The following is a 25,384-nucleotide window of genomic DNA, read 5'->3' on the forward strand; positions in this document are numbered from 1 at the left end:
ATGATCCCACCGACCCAGAACCATCTTGTCCTCTTCAAAACAAGAGAGAACAACAAGCAGCAAACCCTTCACATCACAAGCGGCAAATGAACCAAACTAACAGCAACATGCAACCTACTCCCAGTTAGTATGGAAGAGTAAAAGGTAATATGGAACAATCCAAGTAGAACAAAATAATAGAAAAAAAATAAAAAATAAGACGACAACAGCCAGAGCATCACCCACATCTAACATGCCATGCACATGTGCTTTGACATGGCGCACTACTACATACTACAACCACTAGTTCTACAGTACTAGGAGAACTTGATGATACATACCACCACTCCTTTGTAAGGAGCTGAGTACCTGAGAGGTAAATGCAGGTAGTGCTAAAGAAAGACAAGGAACATTGGCCATGTTACCCAAGTAACCTAAACACATCAGCTTCTGAATCTGGGCTTGTTTGATTTAAATTAATCTGGAAAAAAAAAATAGTAAAAAAAAAAAAATACTGAATAATCCCATTAATGAATTTGCATCGCGACCGAGTGCAACGGTGATCGGGAGAGAGGCGGGCTTGTGGTCGCTCACCATGTTTTTCCTTTTGAATTTGAGCTGGTTGACGGCCAGAGCCTCGGCATACTCCAGCTGCTCAATCTCTTCCATCTTCTCATTGTAGCGCCTGATCTGCTCGTTGATGATCATTTCTACACATCTGTGGGCCGAGAAGAAGTCCGGACATCATGTAGTGTCAGGAAGTGTGTTCTTATCAGATGATACTGTGACAGACGTGAGTAAAAAGAAAAAAAAAAACCCAAACTATGACTTTTACTTACATGGTTGTCTTGGCAACATCTTTCATACTGAGCAGAGGGTCCGCACTGTCGGGGCAGCGGAGGATACACGGTGCAAAAACTATGGCCAACGAGTTTGGAGACATGCGGTTGGAATCTTCTTCTTTACACACCCTGCAAGAACATGATCAGAGGAAACTGTCAATAATTCTAGGCTTCACATTTAATTTATTGATTTGCTCGGGTTCACCAAGTGCCAAAATAAACATTTCCACAACACAGCTATTTAACGATCATTTAAAAAGACCCAGCAGAGCCCACCTGACAAGGTGGAAGACCAGCCTCTCCAATGTGTTGAAGTTTGCCGTGGGGAGCTCCTCGAGCACTTTATAGACGGCATGAAGCTGCTCTTGCTTCTCTGGGAGTTCTAACCACGGCAACACAAAAACAAATTACTATGAAACACTAACAGTCCTTCATACGTAAAGAAAATAACATTTAATTGTCAATCATGTCAAATATCTTTCAATTTAAATGTCAAATTGGCTCAACAGCCAATGTGGTAAGATGAAAACAAAGTCAGTATCGTCAGCAACAGAAAGTCTGAAAACCACCAAGAGACTTACAAAATGTACGTTTCAGTCGTAAGACATCCTTACAGATTGTTATTGTGGATAACAGAATAATAATGAACGAAGATGAGTGACATAAAACATCAGTAAGGACATAAATAACTTGTGAGTTAAAGTAAACTAAAATGAGAATGAAAACGGGAGGCAAATACAGAGTTCAAGCTGAAAAAAGGCTCCCCAAATGGGGGGGGGGGGGGCATCGTCCTCACCCACTGCATGCAGGAAGTCATTGTAATGTGTGAATGTCATGAGTGGGTCGGGCAGCTCCCTCAGCCACTGCTTCACGAGGCCCGTCACAGTGTGGATGGGATATTCTTCAAGGTGCACTAGATGGGGGTCTAAAAACAAAGACAGTACCATAAATGCAACAATCCTCACACCAACAACTGTTAAATCAAATAAAGAGGGACGAATACAAAAAAAACATAAGTGAGCTGTAAATGTCATAAAGAAGTAGGGGGGGGGGTCATACCGGTTTCCAGCTTCTGGTGAAGCTCTTTAATACGGTTTGCAGAGCCCGATTTACGATAGATGCCTTCGGTGTAAAGGCCGTTCATCTCCACATGCTCCAGCATCATCTCCAGCACCATGGGCACCGGGCTCTTATCGCTGACCAGGCGACACACACGCACACCAAAGTGCTGGCCGGCACAATCTTCATCGCTCTGGACACACCGCACAGCAAAAAGTCAACCCGGTGACAACGCCACACATTCGATCACAGTTTGTCTACGACAAGCACATCTTCTGTCCAGCAACGTATTCCATTTCAAATGAATCGTAAAACTAAAAATATAAATTTGAAGTCGTTAAACATTTGTTCAAACCTAGTGTAAAAAAAAAAAAAAGCAGCTTAAAGAAAAAGACAATCGCACACCATATAGACCTGCAGCTTCTACAAATAAATACACACCTTTTTGGCACTGAAGTCATTGCAGCCCATAGTTATTTTGGAGAGACACTTCTTGTGGCACACCATCTTACAATCTGTAAAAAAAAAATTAAACATGAACTTAAAAAAAACTCCATTGCATTTGGTGTTAAAAGCTCAAGTGTGTTTGTTTGGAATTCAACTCACAGCTGCACATGTATGCTTTTTCCATGACCCAGATGTAAGAGTTACACTGGTCACATGACTGCATGATGTTGACCTGGTAGTTGGTGAAAACGTGATCCAGGGGGCTCTCCATCTAACAAGACAGACAACCAACGATTAACCACGTTTTGCAATTTATAAGGTAGACAAAAAAAGAACTTCACACCTTGTATACTTACACTTTTATCTTTTTTCCTCCTCTTCTTTCTGGCTTTGGCAGGCTGAAACAAAAAGAACCAGGGAACCATGAGTGAGGACATTTAGTGGTTTCTTTTAGGGACTGAGCCCGAAAGGCCCAAATACTTAGGAAAGATAGAGTTGCATTGTTGTATTGACTGCGAAGTCCCGATCAAGGCTGCTTGCAGCTTTAATAATACACGTTTCCATTAAACGAAATGATTATGAATCTCAGTGTTTTTACCTTTGCAGGTTCAGGCTCTTGTTTCTTCATCTCGCCCCTGATGAAACCATCGAGCACGGATTGGAACAAGTTGACCACGAGCTGAACTTCCTCTTTTTGTTTGCTGCCAGCGAGGTGGATCACTTTGTTCTGGTAGCCAGTCATGAGACCTTTGTAGCCAATGGTGGGTTTCTGTTGAGGAATGTGAAAGAAATTAGAAAAAAAAAAACCCAAAAAGAGGACCGTGAGGGAGAACCTTGAGTAGTGTGTACAACGCGTCTATATCACATCTGCATTACAGACTTACTGGGAGAGAATACATGGCTTTGATCGTCTCTCTGAACTGCATGGTGGCTGTGACAAAGATGGCTTCTGTGGCCGACAGCGACTTGCCTCTGGAGCGGAAATCATTCACCTATAGTGCGATATTAAACATCGATGAGCATTATGCATATCGATTCATTTACATCCTCCAGCACCACACCTGACTTGTGGACGACGTTAACCCACCTGGTTACCCAGAAACTCATCGAGGTGTCGGAGCTCGTTGGCGTTGGTGATTTCTCGGTCCAGAGAAGCGTTCCACTGCTCAGAGACCCGCGTGGCCCGGCTGATCTTGATGGTGGGGTTTCGGCCTAAACTTTTACCGGCACGGTCGCCGTGGGGCTGCGAAAGAGTCCAAGATGGGTGTCCAGACGTCGGTGCTGCAAGGGTGGATGTTTTAACAACATAGATAAATGACAAAGACATTATTAGTTGGTTTTTTTTAACTGCATGAATGCAAGTGTGACACACAAATCAAGACCCAGAGCAGTCATTCTGTTATTACCGAGGGCAACTCTAGCACGGGTCAGTGTTTTCTCAGAAAATAAACAGGAGGATCAGTGTGGGATTGAGAATAATACTATAATACACCTGCGTTTTCTTGCCAAGTCTCATTTCATGCAGTCAAGAGAAACCGCAGCAGTTCTGCAACGAGTTTAAAGCCTGAAGAGTGTTTTTATATGATATACCTTCCCCTGCTGTCGCCTTCTCACTGAGAACCTGAGCAAGTGTCAGCTCTCCATTGTCTGGAGTCTGAGCTTCTTTGTGGGGCCGTTTTTTCAAAATCTTGCTGAAGAAACCTCCCGGCCTGCAGGGAACAGAAACACAAGTGGCTTTGAAGATTAGGATATTAGGATCACATACACAACACATTATTTAAAATGGCAACGCTGAGCTTCCCTTTGGGTTTTGGCGTGTTTCATGTGATTCGTTTCAAATAGTTTCAAAGCAACAAGCAAACAGAAAATATTTTTTGGAGCACAGGAATATATTAAACGTACCACAAAAAGGGAAACATTCACTGAAATAAGTTTCAAAACTTCACCTGCAGAGAACTTCCTCATTGAAGAAACCAAAAAAAAAAAATTAAGTCCGGAATACATTTTATGTCACGAGGAGGGATATGTTGCAAATGATTACAGATTATTTTTGAATAATTATAGATTTCCTGTTGAGAAAGTGCAGACTGGAAAGTCACTGGACATCATTTGATCACATAAGAGTTTCCCCTTGAATCTGAAGTATATCTAAAATAAAAAATAAAAAAAAAACTCAATTTAGATGCAAACTGGTTTCTCTTATATGTACCGGCACATCATTCCACAGTACATGTTACTGATGCCATGTCAAACACATCCATCGGCACGCCATTCATTTCGGGGTTTTTCCCCACTTCAGTGCAATACCTGTCTGGTGTTGATGGAATTGAGGAGGCAGAGTCTTGGTGGCTCTCTTGAGGTTTTCTCCTCTGGTGACTTTCGAAAGGGGAAACGACCTGCAAAACCGAAAAACGTAATGTGACGGTGGAGATGTGTGCAGAAAAAGGAGAAATCATCCGAGACAAACGGACCAAGACTCAACAAACCTCTCTGGCTGAAGTGGCACAAGTCTCTTCGAAACTTGCAGACATGCTGTCAACAGATGAAGAAGCCATGTCAGCTCTGCCGAGAAGAAAAATTCAGATGAGACAAATGATCAAATAACTGAAATTGAGGCGTTAGTATTTAAAGACGGCTCGGGGCAGAGGGTGAGTTACTGTCAGAAAATACCACAAAACTACTAGAAGTACTATTTGCTTATCTGCAGTCTGACATCATTTGACTCAAAATCAAACCTTTATCTTTACTTAAATGCTGAGTAAGCGGCATTCAATTATTTCCCTGTATACACGACTAGTACTTTGATGTGAAATCATTACAGAGGACGTACAGCATTGGCTTTCGGATCCTTTCTTCACTTGGAGGAGGGGTGGTGCCCTCAGCATGTTCTCCATCACTCCTCTTCCCCTCTCTCCATTTCTCCGGCTTCTCCTTCATTCCTCCAGACCGGCGTTGGAGAGTTACTGCCCCAGCACCCTCGCCAAGGCCGTTTCTGTCAGGTACGGAATCCACGGGCTGCAGAGACAATGTCGATGGACGGACTGGACCGGCAGAGGCGGAAGAGCCTTTGGCCTCCTTTTTCCCTCCTTTGTCTTCCTTCATTTTCCAGGCCACAAAGGTATACTGGTCCAACTCCTTGCTGTCTGAGCGTTCTTTCAACTTGGTTGTCTCCTGATGTTTGCTCGTCGGCGAGGACGGCTGGTCCTTGTTGGTAAAGGACGACGAGGAGGCGGCACGCTCAGTCTCTCTCTGGTTGTGCTCCAGCCCTCTTTGCCTCCTCTGCTCCCTCTTCTCCTGGCTCCTGGATGTCTGGCCCCGGTTGGTAGCAATGGGTTTCTCTCTCTTTTCTTCAGCATGAGAGGACGTGGAGGTAGGATTTGCCTCGTCGCCCACCCCCCCAGCGGGACACGTGGGTGTAAGTGCATCAGCCGTCACCCCATCAGAGGGCCGAGGAAGTATTGAATCTGACTGTCCTAGTGTTTGGTTCTGCGATTCCTTTTCCTTCTCGTCCAGCTGAAGTCCAGCCTCAGCCAGAGTACCGTTGGTCTCCACCTCCTCACTCTTACCAGTTAACTCCTCTGTGTGCGAGTTTGAATTAACCACAACCCCTCCCTCTTCATCTCCCATCTTCTGGACAGGGAGGGTTTTATCCAGCATCTCCTCTGTGACCAGTTCGATGTCAGGATCCTCTCTCGTCTGGGGTTCCGTTGCCAATTTTTGCTCCTCCTCTGCGCGCCTTTTCCGTTCTTCCTCTGCTTTTCTCGCGTGCTCTTCCTCCTCGGCTCTCCTCCGGGCCTCCTCCTCCTCTTTTCTTCTTCTCGTTTCCTCTTCCTCCTGCCGCAGCCGTTCTTCCTCCTCAGCTGCTTTTCTCCTCGCTTCTTGTTCCTCCTCTTCTCTCCTCTGCCGCTCCTCTTCTTCTGCCCTCCTCCGAGCTTCGCTTTCTTCTTTTCTTTTCTCCTCACGTATAGAATGACACCTGCAATGCACAAAACATTGGTGACACTAAAATAACACTTTAAAAACGTGCCTGTCAGGGATCCAGCCTTTTGTTGCTAACTAAGGAGTGAGTGTCTGTTCTTACCGTCTGCGTGCAGAGTGTCCTCTGACCAAGGCTTGTATTTTTGTAGCCCCCTTCTTTTGCCTGTGGTATTCGCATCGTTGACTGTGCCCCCTCCAGACGGCTTGGATCACAGTAGCAGCCCGCCGCCTTTCTACCTCTTTGCAGTACCTTCGCCACGACCGCTAAAAGACAAAAAAATCACTACTGCATTTATTCTGTATGTATTTGACAAATGACAATAACTAAAACCAACCAAAAAAAACACACGTAATGAAATCTGATTAAAGTTCTTTACAAAAGTGTAATCCAGATTGTTCTCGCTCACACAGAATGCATTGTACTAAATGTTAACTGAACTGGAAACAAGATGGATGACTGCAAAACCACTTCACTTTTTTTACACGTACAGAAGGTGAACTGTCAAAGCCTTAGTCTGCATTGAGTCTCTCTCCAGCAATCAATTGTTGCTGTTCAGTGTAAGCAATGGCTTAGCAACACTACCATCTAGTGGATATTACACGTTTCCTCTTTGTGCCTTTGTGTGTATGTAAAATGTAAAGACAATAATGTTGTGGTTGTGTTTGTAGGCTGTTGAAAGGGTCGGAAGCTTGTGTGACAGTAACTGCTGTAAATATTCTCAGAGGAAAGTGCAAGACCAGCCTGGTCCAATGACAATACGACTGGTAACACAACCAAGTGTGAGGATCTCTGGATGGTTCCTGTTGCTGAATAAGAGGATCATCATCAATGATCAATCGGGACATGTGTTCAATCGGAACACATCACAGCTTTCATTCAGGTGGGTGAAAATAGGAGGACACCTTTCTGATCCAAACAAAACACCTTTAATATTCCAATCTTGCAGGTGAAGCCATGATAAAGACAATGGAATATTGAAATGCATCTGGTGGAGGTGGACTGTGGGGTTTTTTTTTGGAGGAAGGAGTCAGAGGGCACCCCCACATGAATGAAGGGAATCAAACCCCTTGCTAAAATTGGAGAAATAAACAGTCACTAATGATTTTGGCTAAAAAGCAGAAATATGGTTGGGGCTCTCAAGTAACTAGTAAAATGACAGCCACAAGACACACACAAGACTGGTCAGCCTGACGTGGACACCCCTCGACTGATTCTGTTAGGCGATAAGAGGCCCAAAAGCTCAACGACAAAGTACACAAGTGAAGATGTGCCTTACGAGCAGCATCTGCTTGTGGCGCTGCACTTCAGGAAATGTACTCCTACTGAAACGGTGAGATCTAAAAATAATAACAATCGAGTGCATCAACAGAATGTCAATAATATGCTCGATTAATGCTCACCTGAATTAAGATAGCTGCTTGTCTCATGTCTAGAAACTCTTTTCTCTGCAGCCAAGCTCTGAACCAGCGCTGTAGGAAGATGATCTTGCGCATTACGTCCTTGTGCAGCACATCCTGCAGCTGCTGTCGCTCCAGCTCCTTCAAGAACACCTGAAGAAGATAAAAAAAAGTGCAAGATTGACACATTAAACAATAGGAAAGCATAATATGGAAATACAGATTGTAAAATGAACTTAAAAAAGGAAATTCTCTAACAAGAAAGAAGTATAAAGGAAGATAATTTAAGGGATCTACCTTAGTTTTACCAATCTGGTATGTTGTAGGATCAAGGCCCAACTTTTTGCCGAGCAGTGCCGAGATTTCCTCTTTAGATGAACTGGTGTCCTTTGGCAGCAAAACTCTGAACTGTTCGACGAATTCCTGCAGAAGCAAGAAAGGTAACAGAAATGAATGGTAATCGGCTCTCCCAGAGATTTGGATGATGATGATTGAAATCTAATATCTATTTAAAAATATACAGTACATTTTACATCCAGTATTGGGAGTACTAAATGTTTATTCATCATGGTCATACAGTAACTACTACAGCATGCATTTTAAATAATTTTAGTTTTTTTGATTCAAGATTCATCACTGAAATATTGCAACTGTAACAATCTATAAACACAATATATTCTGAGAGTTATCTCGCACAGATTTGCCAATGGAAGAAGGTAATTTGCAGTACCTGGAATGTGTACTTGGCACCATAGCCTGACCTCCTGATACGAACTGTTTCCAGCATTCCTGTGTATCGCAGCTGCTGAACCACCAAGGCTTCATCCAGATACATCTCCTTCTGCTCACATGGTGAGAAAACAAGCACATTTGTATTTGCTCATATCATTGAAATATTTCAAAACTGTATGTTTTATAAAAATCAGAAAAAACACTGGCTGTTGCCACAAACTAGCAGATAATATTTATAGTTGACAACTAATATTGGTTCGTTAATAATAATTCATATTGGTTAATTTGTGTTTACAAAAAACCCAACATGATATACATGAGAAGTTAGACTGACAATCTATACAATAACACTTCCTTTTGCAATTTTTTTTCTAGCGCATAAAGAATCAGCAGGATTTGGTAGAAGAAATGCAAATGAGAAACAAGTAGTCTTACCTTTTCTGCATTGGAGCGGATACAGCGAATGAAGAAAGGCTCGGCTCTATTCAGAGTCTCCAACAGTTTGGTCAGGGACGTCTAAACAAATGAAGGCAGAGGTTTATTCATTTCAAAATAAAATGCTGCTTTCTGAGTCGATTGTGAAACTGTGGCAGCTAAAGTTACTTGGAACTGGGCGCTGATGCTGGGAGGCTTCTTCTTCTTGTGCAGATGCAGCAGAGACTTGGTGGTGCGATCGTGCAGCGTCATGCTCACAATGAACTTCAGTGATCGAGAGTCCAACAAACTCTACACAAATGGTCCACAAAAGATATTAGCACACAAGCATTAAGAGTCTATTAAACAAATAGTAAACGTACAATCAATCAGTCTATTTATTGATGAAACACCGTTGCACTACCAGTCAATGAAAAGTTTCCAGTTACAACTCTGGCTTACCTTGGGTATTGCCTGCCTTTGTCTAGTGCTTTTGTTTTTCCTGTGATAAAAAAGGGGGAAAAAAATGGTCCAGGGTAAGTTAAGAGGGACAAAAAAGCTGAAGGCCTGAGCCTTGAGGTTGGAATGGAGAAGCAGATAAAGTGTGTGAAGCCAGGTTAGTACGTATGTGTGACTTTCTCTCATGCGTAGTCAGTGATAAAATGAAGACTTGCACCTGGAACAGACAAATAATGGAAACAGGCAAGGTCTGGATGAGTGATGGAGGAGGACAAAAGGGAAGCGGGAAGTCTGTTGCAGCAGATGGGATGAAACTCTATATAATCAGCCCAGCAGAGACTCATCACACAAAGACAGACATGCTCTCTTGTTTCATTGCAGCGCAACAGGCTGCTTGTTCATGTTGTCTCGCAGTTCCCATCTGTCAATTAGAAGTCGCTGTAAATTTCAACATGCTTGCTTGGACAGATTTTCTTAAGATGCTCTGAGAGACCTTGCATGCCAGCATGGTCTTCCATTAAAATCCATGCAACAATGATCTCAGGTATTTAGGGATTTTCATCCTCAGCCTTCAAGAAATGTGAATCATATCCACACAGTGACGCTAGCAATGCAACCGGTGATGAAGATGTGTCTTGGAGGAATTTATTTGCTCATTTGATAAGAAAAGCTAATAAACCAGTGTGTACACAAAAAAAAAGAAAGAAAAAAGTAGCAATAATGTGAGAACTGCAACTGTTCTGCGTAGCCAGTTGAAATGAATTGCCATAAGAGCTGAAACCAGTTTGTTAAAAAAAAGTTGCAATCTGCAATATTCTATAAGAGCATGTTCTGCCTGAGCCAATCGCACTGGACTGATCTGGAGAAGGTCTGATGCCGGGTCTGTCTGCAGACTCACTGAAGGACGTGTCGGGGGAAGCGGAGGCGACCCCAGGATTGCAGCAGCTTGCGAGGGTCCTCACCATCCAGCTGCAAGTTCTTAATGGAGCTGATGATCTCCGCATGCATGTCTCTGATCACGTCGTGCACACACATAGCCGGCGCGATTAGGGAAGGAGAGGAGAAGTAAGAGAAGGGAGGGAAAAGATTGGGAAAACGGACAAAGAGAAGAAGACCCAAAAAAAGTAAAGCAGGGTGTGACTGAAAACCACTGTTAGAACACCTGAAAGGTAAATGCACCACTTTAGTTACCCAAAACAAAAGCACAAAGTGCAAGAAAGCTGTGGTTTGAAGATCACGTAAACTTTTGTTATTGCACGCTGCTCATCTGTGAAAATGAGGCACAGAATCCCGCCCATCGTTAGTCAAGTACAAAAAAAAAAAAAAAAGAACACAAGATACAGAAGACCTCCAAACGATCCTGCAGTATCCTGTTTAAAGGGAGAGTCAGATGCACACACACACACACATACACACGCTCACAGGAAGGAAATCTGGAGCGTGGAGTGACGGTATTCACACAAATATGTCTGCCACACTGTGGTAGTTAACATGCAGAGTTGAGTCGACGTTCACCGAGGTTGGCCGTCTGTTTCCATGCAGCGGCTGTTACTGGCCATGTGACTGTCAGTTGTTACTGGTGAGGATTTGGTGTAAAAATAGTCCTTTAATTGGGGCTGGTGTTACACTGAACACTGGGTCTGGTGAGGTTAATATGGGGGCTTTTCTGTGGCTCGAGCGAGTCCATGCAGTCATTTTCAATACTTACCATAATTCATTATGAAAACAGAGGCCAAGCAGTGGAAGGAATACGCACTAATAAATAGTCCCAGTAACATTGACCGCTACAACTCAATGTACGCACGTCTGGAAATACTATTCCATTTAATAGTAGTAGAAATATGACAAGAGCCAAATAAGCCAAGGCTGTTGTCTAAAACAACTGTAATTTGAGATCTGAACACACAAGATACACGGTCAAAGTTCAGACAACCGATGATCCAAAAATATCCTATATGGTTTGGTTTCACTCTGTAGAAGCTCTAACAGTTGTCTTTGCCTATTTGTATAGGGGTCTCTCTGTGGATATGGATATCGGTCTGCTTCCAAGGCTTCACAGCTGATGTAAGTAATCCGTGGGGCTAATCAGAAGTAGCCAGCACAAACACTTTCCTGTGCTCTATAGCTAGAACAATAAATGTGAGGAAGGAAGGGGATTATTACAGTTCCAGAAAAAGATGGGGATTACTGAGATGGAATGCAAGGTAAAGGGTAACTTTGGAAACTTTGCTGCACTGCAATACATTGCTGTGGCTCTATCTCAAAGAGCTGGATTCCTGCATTCATATGTAGAAAAGAAGACATTGCATGGCAACTGTTTCAATACAACTTATCCCATATAGTTCTGGAACTTCAAATCCATTTAAAATGATCCTTTTCTAGGTTGTTTGTTTTTCCACTGAGAGAGCAAACACAGAAAATGGAGCAAACCGATATTGATTGTCAAAACAAAACCCATTTCCTTCCTACTTGGCCTCATGTCCTCTTTTTTTCCTGTTTCTGTCCACCACATTCACTTACTTCTTACTCTCATAGCTAGCAAAGATGTCTTCGAAGGCCTCTAGAGGGCGCTCCTCTGAGTGATCAAAGTAGAAATCGAGCATAGATGCCCGTCTGTGGAGAGGGGAGGAAGAGGAGAAAATCGCACACACTGGGGTCACCAAAAGGTGGAGAGTTGTTGAGTGGCTGAATTGAGATGAAAGCCGACTTATCGATCATTTTTATCGATTAACCCATCAGGGCGACGCCACGAGAGGTCGTTTTTTGTCAGAGTGTGTGAAATCCGTTCACGAAGAAACTAAAATGATGAAAGTTCACGTGACGATGTCTCTCCTGAAATTATTCGCTACAGGTTAAGAGTCACAGCTCAAATTACTATCCCGAGCAACGCAATCGAAAAGTGTTGATGTGGAGTGTGAGAATACGACAATGTACCGTGTTGGCCTTATTAAATATAATTTGTGGTTTTGTGAAAATGAATAACACAATCATAAACAGAAAACCAAACACATTTCCTGCTGCCTCATTCACACGTGACACACAAACACATTTCCTACAGGAAAAACAGACCCGATAGCTAGAAAATCAGTCCAAACACAACAGAGAGCAAGTTGGACAAGAGTCGGAGCATCACACTAGATGACGTGTACTTACTTATATATTCTCTCTATTGGTGCATTGGACCGCTGTAGCTCCCCTAAAGGCGTTCTGGAGATGGGACGCACGACACCTAAAACAATAAAAGAACAAAGCAACAGATGAAAACACATGAACCCACATTTAAAGTATTAGCATTATAAAATGAGTGATTTTCTTAGAATATCTCTCATTTAGTTGATCAAACTTGATCCACAATAAGACAGTCTCATTTTTGTTTGATCATTTACTTGGAAGCTATTTGCGTCAGTTGGATATTTCTGAGAACCACAAATGAATCTGAGGAACAGAGATTTATAAAAAAAACAAACAAAAAAAAAAACTTCCTCAAGCTCTATTTCTGTTTCCTGACTTATAAGACAAGTTAAAGAGCAGACAAACTGCAGTTGTAAAAGTCGAAGTGGAGTGACGAGAAAACATCCATGGTCGTGAAAACACTTGACTACGAACCAAGACTATCAGCTACTGGCTAAATTCAGATTATCAGTAAAATGTCATAACCAGAAGAATTATAATTTTATTATCCAAATTCCAAGCAGACTGAATCCAAAAGGTACCTGCTGTTTTGGCAGCCCAAGCTCGTCCGGCTTCGTTGAAAGCGGCGATGCCCCTGATTGTAGCACGGAGAATGCCCCATCGAAACATTGCCACTGGGTCCATGCCAATGAGCTGCCGGACATAAGCTCTGTCACTGCTCCGCAGCAGAGCCACGATGTCTGGACGCATGTGGTCTGTGTTCTTCTCCCGGAAGTCCTGACGGGTTGGAGGCATCAATAGATGGACATGAAAACACTCACACTGTAGGAGAGGCGATTTCTTTGTGTCGATTGTCTCCGCTTTTTTTTTTTTGCCTTTACCTTGATTTGATATTTGACCCTCCCAGCAAAGTGTTGGATGACAAAAGCTGGCTCCATGACTGGAGTGGGTACAAAGTATTTGTTCCCTTGGTGCTGCTGTTTGAATTTGGCCAATAATGTCTCGTCTGTGGCGTGGGGGAAGCTGGGACAAATGCACAGGGAGGAAGAGAAGAGATGGAAGGGTTCAACAAGAGAAAGGCTTCGACTTGAATAAAAACATTTATTCCTGTTCGGAACTATAAGGCATGAACATCGACGGAGCACGTCCTGCTGTTCTCACTTGCTCTCCTCATCCAGCAGATACAGCAGTCCTGTGGGCTTCTTGCTAATCAGATGGATGCAGCCGACATTGTCTGTGTAGTCGATGTTATGCCAGGTGATTCCCTCGGCTTGGTACTCCTCCTGGATGGGGCCGGAAACACATTTTAGCCAACGACGCATTGAATTCAAGTTTGTGGAGGGGGAGTTTTACCACGGCACTAAAATGTTTGCATTTTAAAAACATTTAAACACAGAATAATTTCTATGCGCAGAATGCCATGCGCAATAACTTTAAGAAGACTGAAGTACACCAAACAGCTCACCTGCTCCAAATTGAAGATGTGATGATTGAAGTAATACTGAAGTTGCTCGTTTGCATAGTTTATGCAGAACTGCTCAAAGCTGTTGTTCTCAAAGTCTTCAAAGCCAAAAATGTCCAGGACACCGATGGACAAGCACTGGAAAAGAGCAGTGTGATAACCATTAACCGTCAAAGAGGAGCAGCAGAGGGAGGGTATGATGATGTTCACCCAGAAATAACGTCTTAATTATCCACCATGAACAACAACATTTATCCAATTGTTTTGGGTTAAAATGGGTGAGCGTATGTTATGTGTCATACTGGAACAGATTCCTCCATGTCTTTCTTGTTGAGCAGTGCGTGATTGATACGCAAGACAATCCAGTCAAACAACGCGCTGTACAGAGACTTCGCCATGGAGTCTCTGGCAGTGATGGCCTGATGGGAGAAACACATTGGAACTTGAAGCAGCAAGAAAAAGCTGTTGAGGAAGTTCGCTGGTGTGGGAATCATAATACAACACAATGAGAAAACAAATACACTCATGGTGAACGTTAAACAGATCAAGAGATGTAGATGTAGAGTCCTATAATACACAGGAAGAGGATTGTATGCGGGAGCAGCTGAAACTATCAAATAAATGTTTTTTTTCCTGTTTTTGGGATAAGTTTATTCTTTGAGCTCACCTCAGAGTGGCTGTAAGGGAGGATCAGTTTGTCATTGACTGTCACCGTCTTCCTCTTCGTTAGCGCCTCGACGAGCAGCTCCTCTTTGACCTGACGATCACAATGTTTATTGCTTACAGTTACACAGAGCTAACCACACGGTGAAATATGGAATTTGTCTTGACAAGCCTGCACGTCTGCGTTACCTTTAGCAGGTCAGAGAGGGTCGCCAGGACTTCTGGTGGGCCCACATCCAAACCTTCATCTCTGCCTGTTGACTTCCTTCTGTAGGTCACGTTGCCAAGATACAAGATGGCAGAAAGCACAGAAAAGATCCTGCAACATAGATGGAAAATTAGACAAACAGGCCTAAAAAAAAAAAAAAAGATTCATATGGCAGATGCATTAAATATGACATATGCAGTCGTTCCATCGCAGTTCAATGCAGCAGACTTGTGATCTAAATAAAGACAATGTATAGTACTGTAACTGCACACTGTCTCCAATACCTGGTGGAATAATCCCATTAAACTGCAGATACCTTTTTTTATTTTTACTGTCTTAATGATCTCATACATAGTGATTCATAGTGGACTTGCAACATGTTTAGAAAACTGTAAAGCCCTTGTGGACATTACACACAATTGTTTCCTTGTCAACTTACTGCTTCTTGGTGGCAGAAAGGAAGCCCACCATCTCCATTGCCTGCTGCAGCCGTTCAAACTCATGGCGCAAGTCTTCCTCATCTTCGATCTTAAAATTTTGCTACAGAACAAATTAAGGAAAGTTATAAAAACACGAAAAGCAAAGCAAATTCACTACATTTACCCACAAACGGACGAAGAGCACCACTGAATGAAGAGTAGGGTGTGAAAAGCGTGTGAATGAAACCAAGTGAAAGAACAAAGGATGGCTTCATTAGCATGCAGTTCACATGTGTGCAGGGAGTGTACGCGGCCATTTATTCAGAAGCTTGGCAGCTTTCATGAATATCAGGTCCAATCCAGGCGAGTTACAGTGTTACCTCAAAGGTCAGATGTCAAAATGGAGCAGTTTTAAAGACAATTTGGTGAATTGGCCATTCAGTGTGTCGTGGGCATTCTTAATAGAACGGTGTTTCTCAAAATATTTTGCAGTTAATGAGTAGAATATGGAGAGCCGGGTCCGACAGGGCAGCATTATACCTGTTTGAGGTAGTGGTAGTCTTCAGGTGGCAGCAGTTTAAACTCCTTTTTTTCCTCGTCCGAAGCACCCAGAAGCAGGTAGTAAAACACGTGGTAGTTCCTGGGAAAAAACCAACAACAACTGTAATGTCACATACTGAACTCAACTCAAGGATATTCTCAGTTGCACCGATACAAAGGCCATGACAAAACATCTCACTGATTAATACTTTTATTGGGACCCTTCATTTGTTTATTCTACTGTATGACAAGCAGCTATCACTGGTTATAAGCTCAATGTTTATAATAATTTGGATGATAAATCAAGAGTCAACACAGTAAAAAAAAAAAAAAAAAGTAATACAAAGAAGACAATATCTGGAGCTCAGTGATGTTGACATCAGTTTCCACTTGTGTAATCAGCGAACAGGTAAATACGCCGGTCAGCTTTGTTGAAAAGGCACATGGGAATAATGAGTTTCCACAATTATCAGCAGGAAATAATAACGTCATACAGGAGACTGACTCTCTGACGAAAAAGGCAAGACACATGGTCAACAGACACTGACAAACAACAAACGGGCCTACTCCCAGTGCTGCTCATACTGCTGTTGAGCGGCGTGAGCAGCACTGGGAGTAGGCAGGAGCTTACGGAGGTGGACTTTTCGGTACAGGGCAAAGAGATTTTTCCAAAACTCTGACACGCTAGACAGGAAACTAATGAATGAGTAATCGTCTTCCTACGCAAAACAGCTACAGTTAGCTTTTTTTTTTCACGCAAGGGATCAGCTACTTGAGGTTTGTGTTTTACAAACATTTGAAAGGTTAACCGTTAGAGGCACTAAATCGCATGCAAATGCATAGGAGGTTGTGCTTTAATAGGAAAAACTAAAAATGTCAGATGTGTTCATCGCTGTCGTGGCTCTGATAGCAATGCTGATGCATTCAGTTGAATGGTCTTGATGAAAACACCTGTTTAAAGAGAAGACTTGAAAAGGTCACTGTGGGTGAGGGGTCAAGACCCTTCCTTTCCCTCTCACCTTTCATTCTTCTCTCTGGAGACCAGACGGGACTTCTCCAGGAGATACTTCTCCACCACAGCACTATAGAGAAAATGAGCAGGGGAGAGAAGGGTTGCAGAAGAAAAACAGACAAAAAGGAAAAACAATGAGGATGAATCACTTAAGACCAAAGGTCACTCAATGCAGCCTGGGTGTGGATGTGTTTTCAAGTCATATGTGAAAGTAGGCCGGTAATGAACGAGAGGAGGAACGTGAGGTGAAGTGAGGCCAGGTGGTCAGAACAATCTAATAGTGAACAAATCTTTCACATATGGCCAAAAGTATGTCATCACACACAACATAGCATTCAAGGACCACCTTGCAAGTCATTTATTTTATTGTACAAGAGAATGAGACAGAGGAGACTGGAAGTCTGCAGCAGAAGCTGCCGGAAAACGTATAGGTGAGCTTCCCCTGCCGTTATGAGATATGCAGTTTTAAAAGCAGTGGCATTTACCCGCTGCACCAGGCCAAGGCCATAAAGTTGTCTAAATCAGATTTTATTAGTCAGACTTGTTTTTTCTATAGCCAAGCAAAAATAACACTGACGCCAGTCTTCATGAGAAACTATGAATGGAGCTTTGCTCTGAGAAACCGGGCTGTCCATCTACTGAAGCTGCATCCTCAGCTGGAGATGGTTAACAACACAAAGTGCATAGCGTCATCATATAGTAGCGGTGTAGCCCAAGATGGTGTGCGATCTGTACAGCACATTCAGGTGACTTGGCATGCATGGACAGTGGAGAAAAGTTATGACAGAGAGAGAGAAAAACCCAGAGAGACTGAGAGAATCTAGAAAATGTAAAAATGATTGGTCAATGTCCCAATGTTTGCAGGAATGCTCTGACGTTATCTTAAACTGAAGGGACGACACAAAGAAAAGAGAAACGGAGGGGAAAAAAAAAAACATATGTGTTGACTGATCTCATCATTACAGTTCTAAAGATTTGTGGCTTTTCATGATTGTGCTACGACTCACTGGAACCTCAGCCAGGAGGGACTGGCTAAACGGAGACCAAGAAAGAGAGAGAGAGAGAGAGCGCATGAAAGCGGTCTGCTTGGAGAGCAGAGCAGAGCGGAACAGCAGTCTCCCCTTTGTTAACCTTCTCTATTGACTGTGTGAATAGCTGCCACTGGAGATGGAGAGATAGACAGCCAGCCTTTGTTAAGTCTACAGAGCAGAGCTGTGATGGTGCGCCGAGTCCTTTACTGTTAAGAGGCAGAAAGCCACACCGAAGCCATTTGCTTTAAGCAGATTTTGCAATTTTCCTGTTTCCTTGTTTAACAAGGCTTGTTTTGTTGCAGAAAAGACTGAATAACAATATTCCTGTGTTAAAAAAAATAAAAAAATTAATCAATTGTGTATGACGAGACCTGCAACCAATAATCAAGCGGGTAATTCCACATTATTGTGGATCAGGGCATCAGTGACCAGTTATTAGAGATTTGATGTCATTAATTATTCGACTTAAATATTACTAATAAAAATAACACCAGTATATTTTTTTAAATCTTTGCTTAAACATAGCATTTACTCTTTTGTAAGATATAGCACCAAGCTGCTGTTCCTCTCTTCTGATGAAGAAATAAGGAAGTGACACAGCTGACCAGACTTTGATACAACCTATAATCAGAATGACTGCTGAGAAAAGGGAAGAAAATGCTGGTGGTTGAAAGTTAACAGTCCACATACACATGTAAAATGAACCACATGACCAGCCATAGAAAACAAAACAAAAAAACAAAACAACCAAAAAAACAAAGAGGAAGGTGCTGGACTCTAGTGAAGTACAAGGACCCGTTGTCAACTTTCAGAAAGAAGATGTGCAACACAATCATTTAAATGTCTACGTATGTTCTGCACAGCAGTCCGTTATCACGCCTCATAGTCACACGGATAAGCAGACAAGAAAGTACATACATGAGCTTGTTGTTAATTACTCACCCTCTGACCACGCCGCTCTCCAAATAGTTAACCTGAATGAATTTACCAAAGCGGCTGGAGTTGTTGTTGTGCGCCGTCTTGGCATTCCCAAAGGCCTGGCAGAGGTGAGAGAATAGAGAAGCACAAGTTTATTTCAGCGAGTACTGTATCGAAATGCAAAATTGGTGACACGTTGAAAGAAAGAGACGAGGACAGACTCAAGACTGTTTAGAATTCCAGACCGGTGAGTTGTGCAAACCGACATACATGTGGATATATGTCCTTACTGTTTGGATAAATAATCCACTTGGATACAACATCCACCAAAATCCATCACAACACTCCTCGACTTCTCCCCTTCACTGTTGATGTTTTGAAACCCGACTAAGTGGTGTACACTCTCGAACCATATAAGGTGTTGCTTTTGAGAACCACAACAGAATCTGTAGTGGAGTGCACTTTCAAATAAGCACCTCTCACAGGAGTCAACAGCTCTCCATGACGACAAAGACACTGAATAGGCCAGGGGTTAAATCTTGTTTTTACAAAGCAGCTGAAACGGCAGAAGGGGTGGGCCCCGAGTGTGACTTGGGGTATCCTTGAAGGGAGCAAGCATCTGCAACTCGTTGTCTACCCGTACCCTCTTGTCACTCTCTCCCCATCCATCTCTTTTGCCTTCCTCTTTCGCCCTCTACCTTCTCCTCGCACTTTCACTCAATCCGCTTGTTTCCATGTGCGTGAAAAAGGTTGGGGAGAGAAAGGCAGAGCAAGCGAGAGTGCATAGGTCAGTGATGATGAATGAGGCAGAGAAAGCCCATCTGCAGAGCAGTGGCACACCGGAAAAAGCAGCAGAGGACGACCGTTTCTCTCCAGGCCTGAGGTGAATTCTAACCGAGTGTGTGGTGCAGGGAGTCCAGCCAATGAGCCTCACTGAGGGGCTTAGTTTATTGCATTGATAAAGGTAAATAATAGCACAATTTTTTTTTTTTTTTTTTACAGCATATTGCTTGTTCACATGATTACCAACACACACGCGCGTATGCACGCACGACAAAAGGCCACCACAGGGTGAGTTGACTCAGTGCATGTTAAATAGGATCCACATTGTATTTTCCGTTGCAGAATAGATTTCATAGGGTGGTATTAGGATCGATTAGACACGCAGATAGACGGCGGACTGATATTTTAGAGGACGTACCACTGACCTATTTTCTTTCTGCTACACTTTAATACACATTTTATTTATTTCTTCCCCCCCGTGATGTACATCACTTTCAAAGCAAAATTGAAAAGAAAAACAATACTTTTTAAGACACAAGGGAAGTATGAAGCAAGAGCTGTTCCTTGTTTATGGATGATGAACATGATTGTGACCGAAGTTATCTTTAGTCTCACTTGGACCTGCTCAGACAAGGCTCCAACAAACCCCCCGATCCGTTTCACTCGCTTTTGCATGTTTTTTTTCACATGTGTGCATACCAGACCGCACATAACCATACTGATATAATACCTGTACCCATAGCTGAATATGTACATTTTGCAAGCCAATGAAGGAATTATATTTTTCATTTTCTCTGCATCCGCAAAGGGCAGTTCAATTGTTTGTTTGTTTTCAGTGCTGGTGCAAAAGTCTATTATATAAAACTCTTTGGGATCGTTACAAAGCTGAGGCCACCGCACCGCGGAGGGAATTTTAAACATGTCACAGCATCATTCGTATTCAAACTTGCCCTTCAGCACATGGTCTGATTGGCTGGATGGCTCATCAGGTATGAGGAAGGAGACCAACGGCTTGTCAAACTGTGTCCAAGAAACGTCATGGTCTAATCTGCATTCTTACAAAACAAGTAGGATTTAAAAGATAGGAAGAGAGAAGAGGGACAGAGAGATAAATGAAGAAAAGATGGGAGAAACAGACATATGGGAGTGGGGGGGGGGTTCTTGCAATCATATTTGTGACAATCGAATCAATAGGTTTTGACTTTAGCAGAGCTCACCCTTCAAAAATCAAGTCTCACATCCTCATTTCGCCCCTCACACAAACACACACAAACTTGTCTGGACAGACCAAACAAGCGTAGTGTCTCCAGAGTGAGTTGTTTGTCTCAACAAGCATGTGGGAACAGTCTTGTCTAATGTATAGACGAGAAAATGCAGTTGTTAGGTTTTAGAATATATTTGTATTTGGCCCGGCAGTTGTTGTATTTCCCAAAAGATTAAGACAAATGTACTCGTACGAAAACCCCCAACAGAACTTTGTTGTAATCAGTAAAGTTGTAACGGGATCCTAATACTCACAAAAGCTGCTCAAAGGAGCTTCACCTAAATGTTTCCACAGGCACTGCCAAGGCCGTGACACTGACACTTCACTACAGCTTGGATACACCCAGGAAGGACTGAATAGTCTCGTTGCCACAAAGACAGTTCCCACAACAGCAGCAGACAACAGCAGTCACGCATACAAAAAAATGAACCGAAGCTTTAGGAGGATAAGCGTAACCTTTCAGCAGCAGGACCTTCAGATCCTTAACATTTATCATCCATATTCTTTAAGCCGTACTTAAGTTTCTATACTCTTCAATTATGATTCGCCCATAAGAAGTATAACAACCATGTAGACGCCAGTACCTGCAACAGAGAAGCAAAATATGAAGAGTACTTGGTGACAAAATAATCACTGTTTATTGTTCTGAATGTGAAAAATACTTTGGTTGAATCACATGTCGTTGGCACTAACGGAATACAAAGTTCCTTCTATGCTTGGTTTTGCTTCAAGCGGCCTGTATATTCTTCCAACTACACTTGAGCTCCTTCAGCTCAACTCATCTAAATTGATAACAAAGAACTAATTCTTTAAAGCGCAAAAAAAACAGTCAATTGCGCTCAGAGGGGTAATAGTGCCAAATGTCCCCGAGTGTGGCTTTGCTAATCCATTTAATGAATTTATTGCATGAAGGTCAGAAACAAACATCTGAACACTCTTCTGGGTCAGGCTTTATAAACACATAGGCATGCCAATTGTTACTCTACATGGTTTGCCACGTCCATCAGCCAATTGGTTGGTTTTTTTTCAGAAAAGAATGACCCTGATACTGAAAAATATGTCAATGCTATTGTTTTAGATAAATACATGACCAAAAGATGGGAATATATTTGCTCGGCTTGTACAAACAAAGGACTGACTTTGAGGATATGATAGTAGAAGGAAAGTAGCACAAAAGCAAGATGAGAAACGCTTGTTACTAGATAAAAAAAAAAAATTACAATTTGTTGAAGTATCCAGTACTTTGCTGTTAAATATTTTGTAGTTTTTAATATTTTCTGCCAATAATGTCACTGTAAAGATTACTGAGCATTCTGTCGGTCATGTGTCTTTAAAAAGATCGCATCATTAAAATGCATTCACCTGGGATTTGTCTATACTGTAAAAATGGGTTATTGTAATTTGGAAAACTGACGTTGAGTAAATAACAATACATGGATTTACACTAATAAATAGAGCCAGCTGAGAAGATGAAGTTATTGAAAAGAAACAGAGAAGAGACACTAGAGGTAAAGGATTTCAATGATTAGGATGAAGTTTTCAAGTACTAGCTTGGCTCTTCATGTGGTTTGGTATTGGAGCAGATTGGAGACATTTCAGGCTGCTCCACCCATGTCTCGATGGGTACCACATCAAAACCCAGCTTGTGGTGTGCTACCACAAATAGATCCTGAAGTGGCCCTAAAGCCGGCTGCTACATGTAAGTCGTGTAGGGTCTGCAAGATTTTAAGTAGTAAGATTACAGGGGAGGGGGGGAAAAAAAGTATAAAAATGTACTGTACAAGTGTGTTTGTACATTTATGAGACGACCTGCTCATGGACATGACACGGTGACTTTAAAGCGCCAGCTTTTCCCAGACTCACAGACAATGCCACCCATCCAGAATAACTACCCATAAGCAAGAGATAAACAATGGATTAGCAGGCAGAATGGCCAGCTTCTCCACTGTGCTTCCTGAACAACAATACAATACACTGGTGTATCCACACCCCGCGAGGCTTTGAGCTAACAGTACAGAGAACTGCTGCCGTTACTTCCCGTGTTGTGGCCGCTTCCTGTTCAAAGGGTTCCGGACGATAGAAGCTTCCTGTTTGAAGCGGTGAGATCAAGTGGCACAAAGCAGGCCAGGGACCTTGAACAGACACGTCCTCGAGAAGGACAACGAGCCTTAATTACAGAATCACTAACTGGCCCTCTGAAATATGTCAATACTGAACATTCCCAGCCGTGTTTTAGTTTAAGACGTCCTATAACTTTGATGTTGAAGTGCTAGGCTTCTTCCCTATGGACCACATCAGTCATACTCCACACAATCAAATAACTTGTCTATGCCAAGGTTCTCAATTATAAGACAACAACCATTCGCCCCGATTGTATATATGCCAGGTAGAAGCATGTCTTTCTCACCTCCATTGAAACTAACGTGATGAAATATTAATAGGTATAATTATTTCAATAATCCCACGGAAAAATTCATACATCGCGCGACTCATAGTACAAGTTCACAGTACTCTGTTGACCGGAGTGAACGCGACAACAGGCAGCATGCACTTGCACTATACAAATAATTATTCAAGCTCCTACCATAAATCAGCCTTTCTACTAGTAAGGGTGAAGAAACTAAGAAACAAGCAAGCTGCTTAACTGGTAATGCCATTGTTTCTGATGATGAAGCGTAAGCAACTCGAAATACAGCCGCAATGGACCTCAACCAGTCAACATAGTGACCATTTTCAGCAGTGAAAAGACTGCAGAATGTTAATCACTTTCAAAAGAGATTCACAAATTTGCAGCAGGATTCTATTGAAACAGTCTTTCACGCGACATAATTTAATGCTACAGAGGGGGGCTCTATGGTGATATTAATTCATTGTGTCCATTCCACTGTTAAAAGCATGCGGACTTTTGTTTGCGGTGTTAAACTCCAGTACAGCTTTGGTGAGGCTTTGAAAGTGTAATGGTGTAAATACATTTAAAGCAAAACATCAGTAGTAATATATATATATACATGCATGTAATATACATATGAAAACCTCAAATATTCTTGTCATAACTTTCATCCTGGTCTATCCTCTTGTATAAACTGAGAAATGTAATTGCAAGTAGGAACTTTATGCAAGTACAAAGACAATTTTCCACATTGAATTCAAGAGGAACATTTAACCTTTTCAGCACTGCAACCTCATAATAATGTCAGAAAACACAGTTTCCCACAGCTTTCAGACAAGTTAATCAAAAGTATATAATATAAATACCAGTTTTAGTGGTTAGAAACATGGCCTATTATTAAGCCCTACACACTCAGTATATCCAACATGTAGCCGTGCGTGAGTGTGTGTGTGTGTGTGTGTGTGTGGCAACCAAGCTTGCTGAAACAGAGGTGGGCCCTGCTGGCTTTAGTGAAAAAAAGAGAAAAAAAAAAAACTGGCTTCAAAGTCTAGTAATAGAAAACAGACTGTGAAAGAACTACGTAACAGAAGATCAACCAGTTGAACCAGTTCATGAGCGTTAGTGAACTGTTCTGCAAGATGATGCCTTATTTGTTCAAACGACTGAGGGCATTAAGGACCGTCTCCCTTTTACCTACAATATTTCTCAAACGAAGGAGAAAATTGTGAAAAAGAAAATAGAAGAAAAAAACGAAGGAAAAAGAAAACATGTACAATGAACTAAAGTAGGACAGCAGCTTTCACACAAGGTTTCAGGTTGGGACCGTTCAATCTTCCAGAAAACATAAGTACGCGCAGCCAGAATCCAGCACCACAAATGGTGATCTCATCTCCTCAAAATGTGACCCAAGGACTGGAGATCTCCCCTATAGCTTGAGGACACACACATGAACTCGCACACATTTTCCACCATTGTAAAGGGATTAGATTTAGGCAGACGACGTTTGAATCCAATATTTGCATTAGAAGGAAAAAAAGAAAAAAAAAAATCTTCTGTGAGGGTAAATGTTTCAAAATAAATGGCGTTGCATACTTTAAATATGGAGTCAAGACAAGAGTGTGTGATGAAATGGAAGGACACCACGGGGCATATTATTTAATCGGATTTTGTCTGTAAAGCAGCATTTGTTTCATATCAATCATCTCATGAATATGTCCCTTAAATTGGCGAACATCCTCAAAACACAATGCCTTCATGTAAACTAAACTGCACGCACATCTGTAGATATGATCTCGTGGAAAACTTTAAAAGCGACAGCCTCAACAAGTGGTTCACATTTTCAGAGTAAAATACATGTTTACATGCAACAATGATGCCACGGGGAAATGTGCAACTGTTCAATAGTCAGGATGATTACATGACTGTTACCAGATGCAATTCACTTCCGCCACCGACCCGGCCTACAAAAGCTAAAACTGTCTTTTTTTTTTTTTTTTTGTCTGGACCTGCAACCACAGCTCTGGACCGAGCAAGAACACACACATATATATACAGCGCTCTGGGAGTCACGGCAGAGTGTCAGGGTGTCTGCCAAAGGGACCAGAACTTTGCTGATGAAGGGGAAAAAAAAAACAAACCTCAATATATTCCCCCCCCTTCTTTCCCCAAGCTGCTATCCAGAACCAAAGACACTGACAGACTGACACATATCAAGGGACCAACGTGGCACTTATTCTTAAAGCACCCGAGAGCAG

General features: G+C 42.3%; 1 protein-coding gene across 4 annotated transcripts in view; it reads right to left on the bottom strand.

Moving 5' to 3' along the window:
- The window catches only part of myo9b (myosin IXB), a 49,350-nt gene that overhangs the window by 3,273 nt on the left and 20,693 nt on the right, over positions 1-25,384 (bottom strand). For 2 of the 4 annotated variants that reach the window (XM_080505926.1, XM_080505929.1), the window contains exons 5-40: positions 18,718-18,812; positions 16,752-16,814; positions 15,733-15,832; positions 15,213-15,313; positions 14,755-14,884; positions 14,570-14,659; positions 14,205-14,321; positions 13,906-14,040; positions 13,602-13,723; positions 13,322-13,463; positions 13,022-13,217; positions 12,462-12,537; positions 10,207-10,320; positions 9,312-9,351; positions 9,039-9,161; positions 8,871-8,951; positions 8,434-8,544; positions 8,001-8,126; positions 7,707-7,856; positions 6,409-6,569; positions 5,158-6,303; positions 4,814-4,889; positions 4,635-4,723; positions 3,918-4,036; positions 3,415-3,608; positions 3,212-3,319; positions 2,926-3,096; positions 2,684-2,725; positions 2,487-2,598; positions 2,322-2,395; positions 1,881-2,073; positions 1,618-1,746; positions 1,098-1,203; positions 819-950; positions 574-697; positions 321-371 (exon numbers count right to left, since the gene is read on the bottom strand). In XM_080505926.1, the coding sequence (XP_080362052.1) occupies positions 321-371; positions 574-697; positions 819-950; positions 1,098-1,203; positions 1,618-1,746; positions 1,881-2,073; positions 2,322-2,395; positions 2,487-2,598; positions 2,684-2,725; positions 2,926-3,096; positions 3,212-3,319; positions 3,415-3,608; positions 3,918-4,036; positions 4,635-4,723; positions 4,814-4,889; positions 5,158-6,303; positions 6,409-6,569; positions 7,707-7,856; positions 8,001-8,126; positions 8,434-8,544; positions 8,871-8,951; positions 9,039-9,161; positions 9,312-9,351; positions 10,207-10,320; positions 12,462-12,537; positions 13,022-13,217; positions 13,322-13,463; positions 13,602-13,723; positions 13,906-14,040; positions 14,205-14,321; positions 14,570-14,659; positions 14,755-14,884; positions 15,213-15,313; positions 15,733-15,832; positions 16,752-16,814; positions 18,718-18,812 (5,139 nt within the window). The remainder of the gene's footprint in view (positions 1-320; positions 372-573; positions 698-818; positions 951-1,097; positions 1,204-1,617; positions 1,747-1,880; positions 2,074-2,321; positions 2,396-2,486; positions 2,599-2,683; positions 2,726-2,925; positions 3,097-3,211; positions 3,320-3,414; positions 3,609-3,917; positions 4,037-4,634; positions 4,724-4,813; positions 4,890-5,157; positions 6,304-6,408; positions 6,570-7,706; positions 7,857-8,000; positions 8,127-8,433; positions 8,545-8,870; positions 8,952-9,038; positions 9,162-9,311; positions 9,352-10,206; positions 10,321-12,461; positions 12,538-13,021; positions 13,218-13,321; positions 13,464-13,601; positions 13,724-13,905; positions 14,041-14,204; positions 14,322-14,569; positions 14,660-14,754; positions 14,885-15,212; positions 15,314-15,732; positions 15,833-16,751; positions 16,815-18,717; positions 18,813-25,384) is intronic. The other 2 variants (XM_080505928.1, XM_080505927.1) reach the window with 2 other exon arrangements.

This window comes from Blennius ocellaris, assembly GCF_963422515.1.
Source record: "Blennius ocellaris genome assembly, chromosome: 12".
Lineage (NCBI taxonomy): Eukaryota > Metazoa > Chordata > Actinopteri > Blenniiformes > Blenniidae > Blennius > Blennius ocellaris.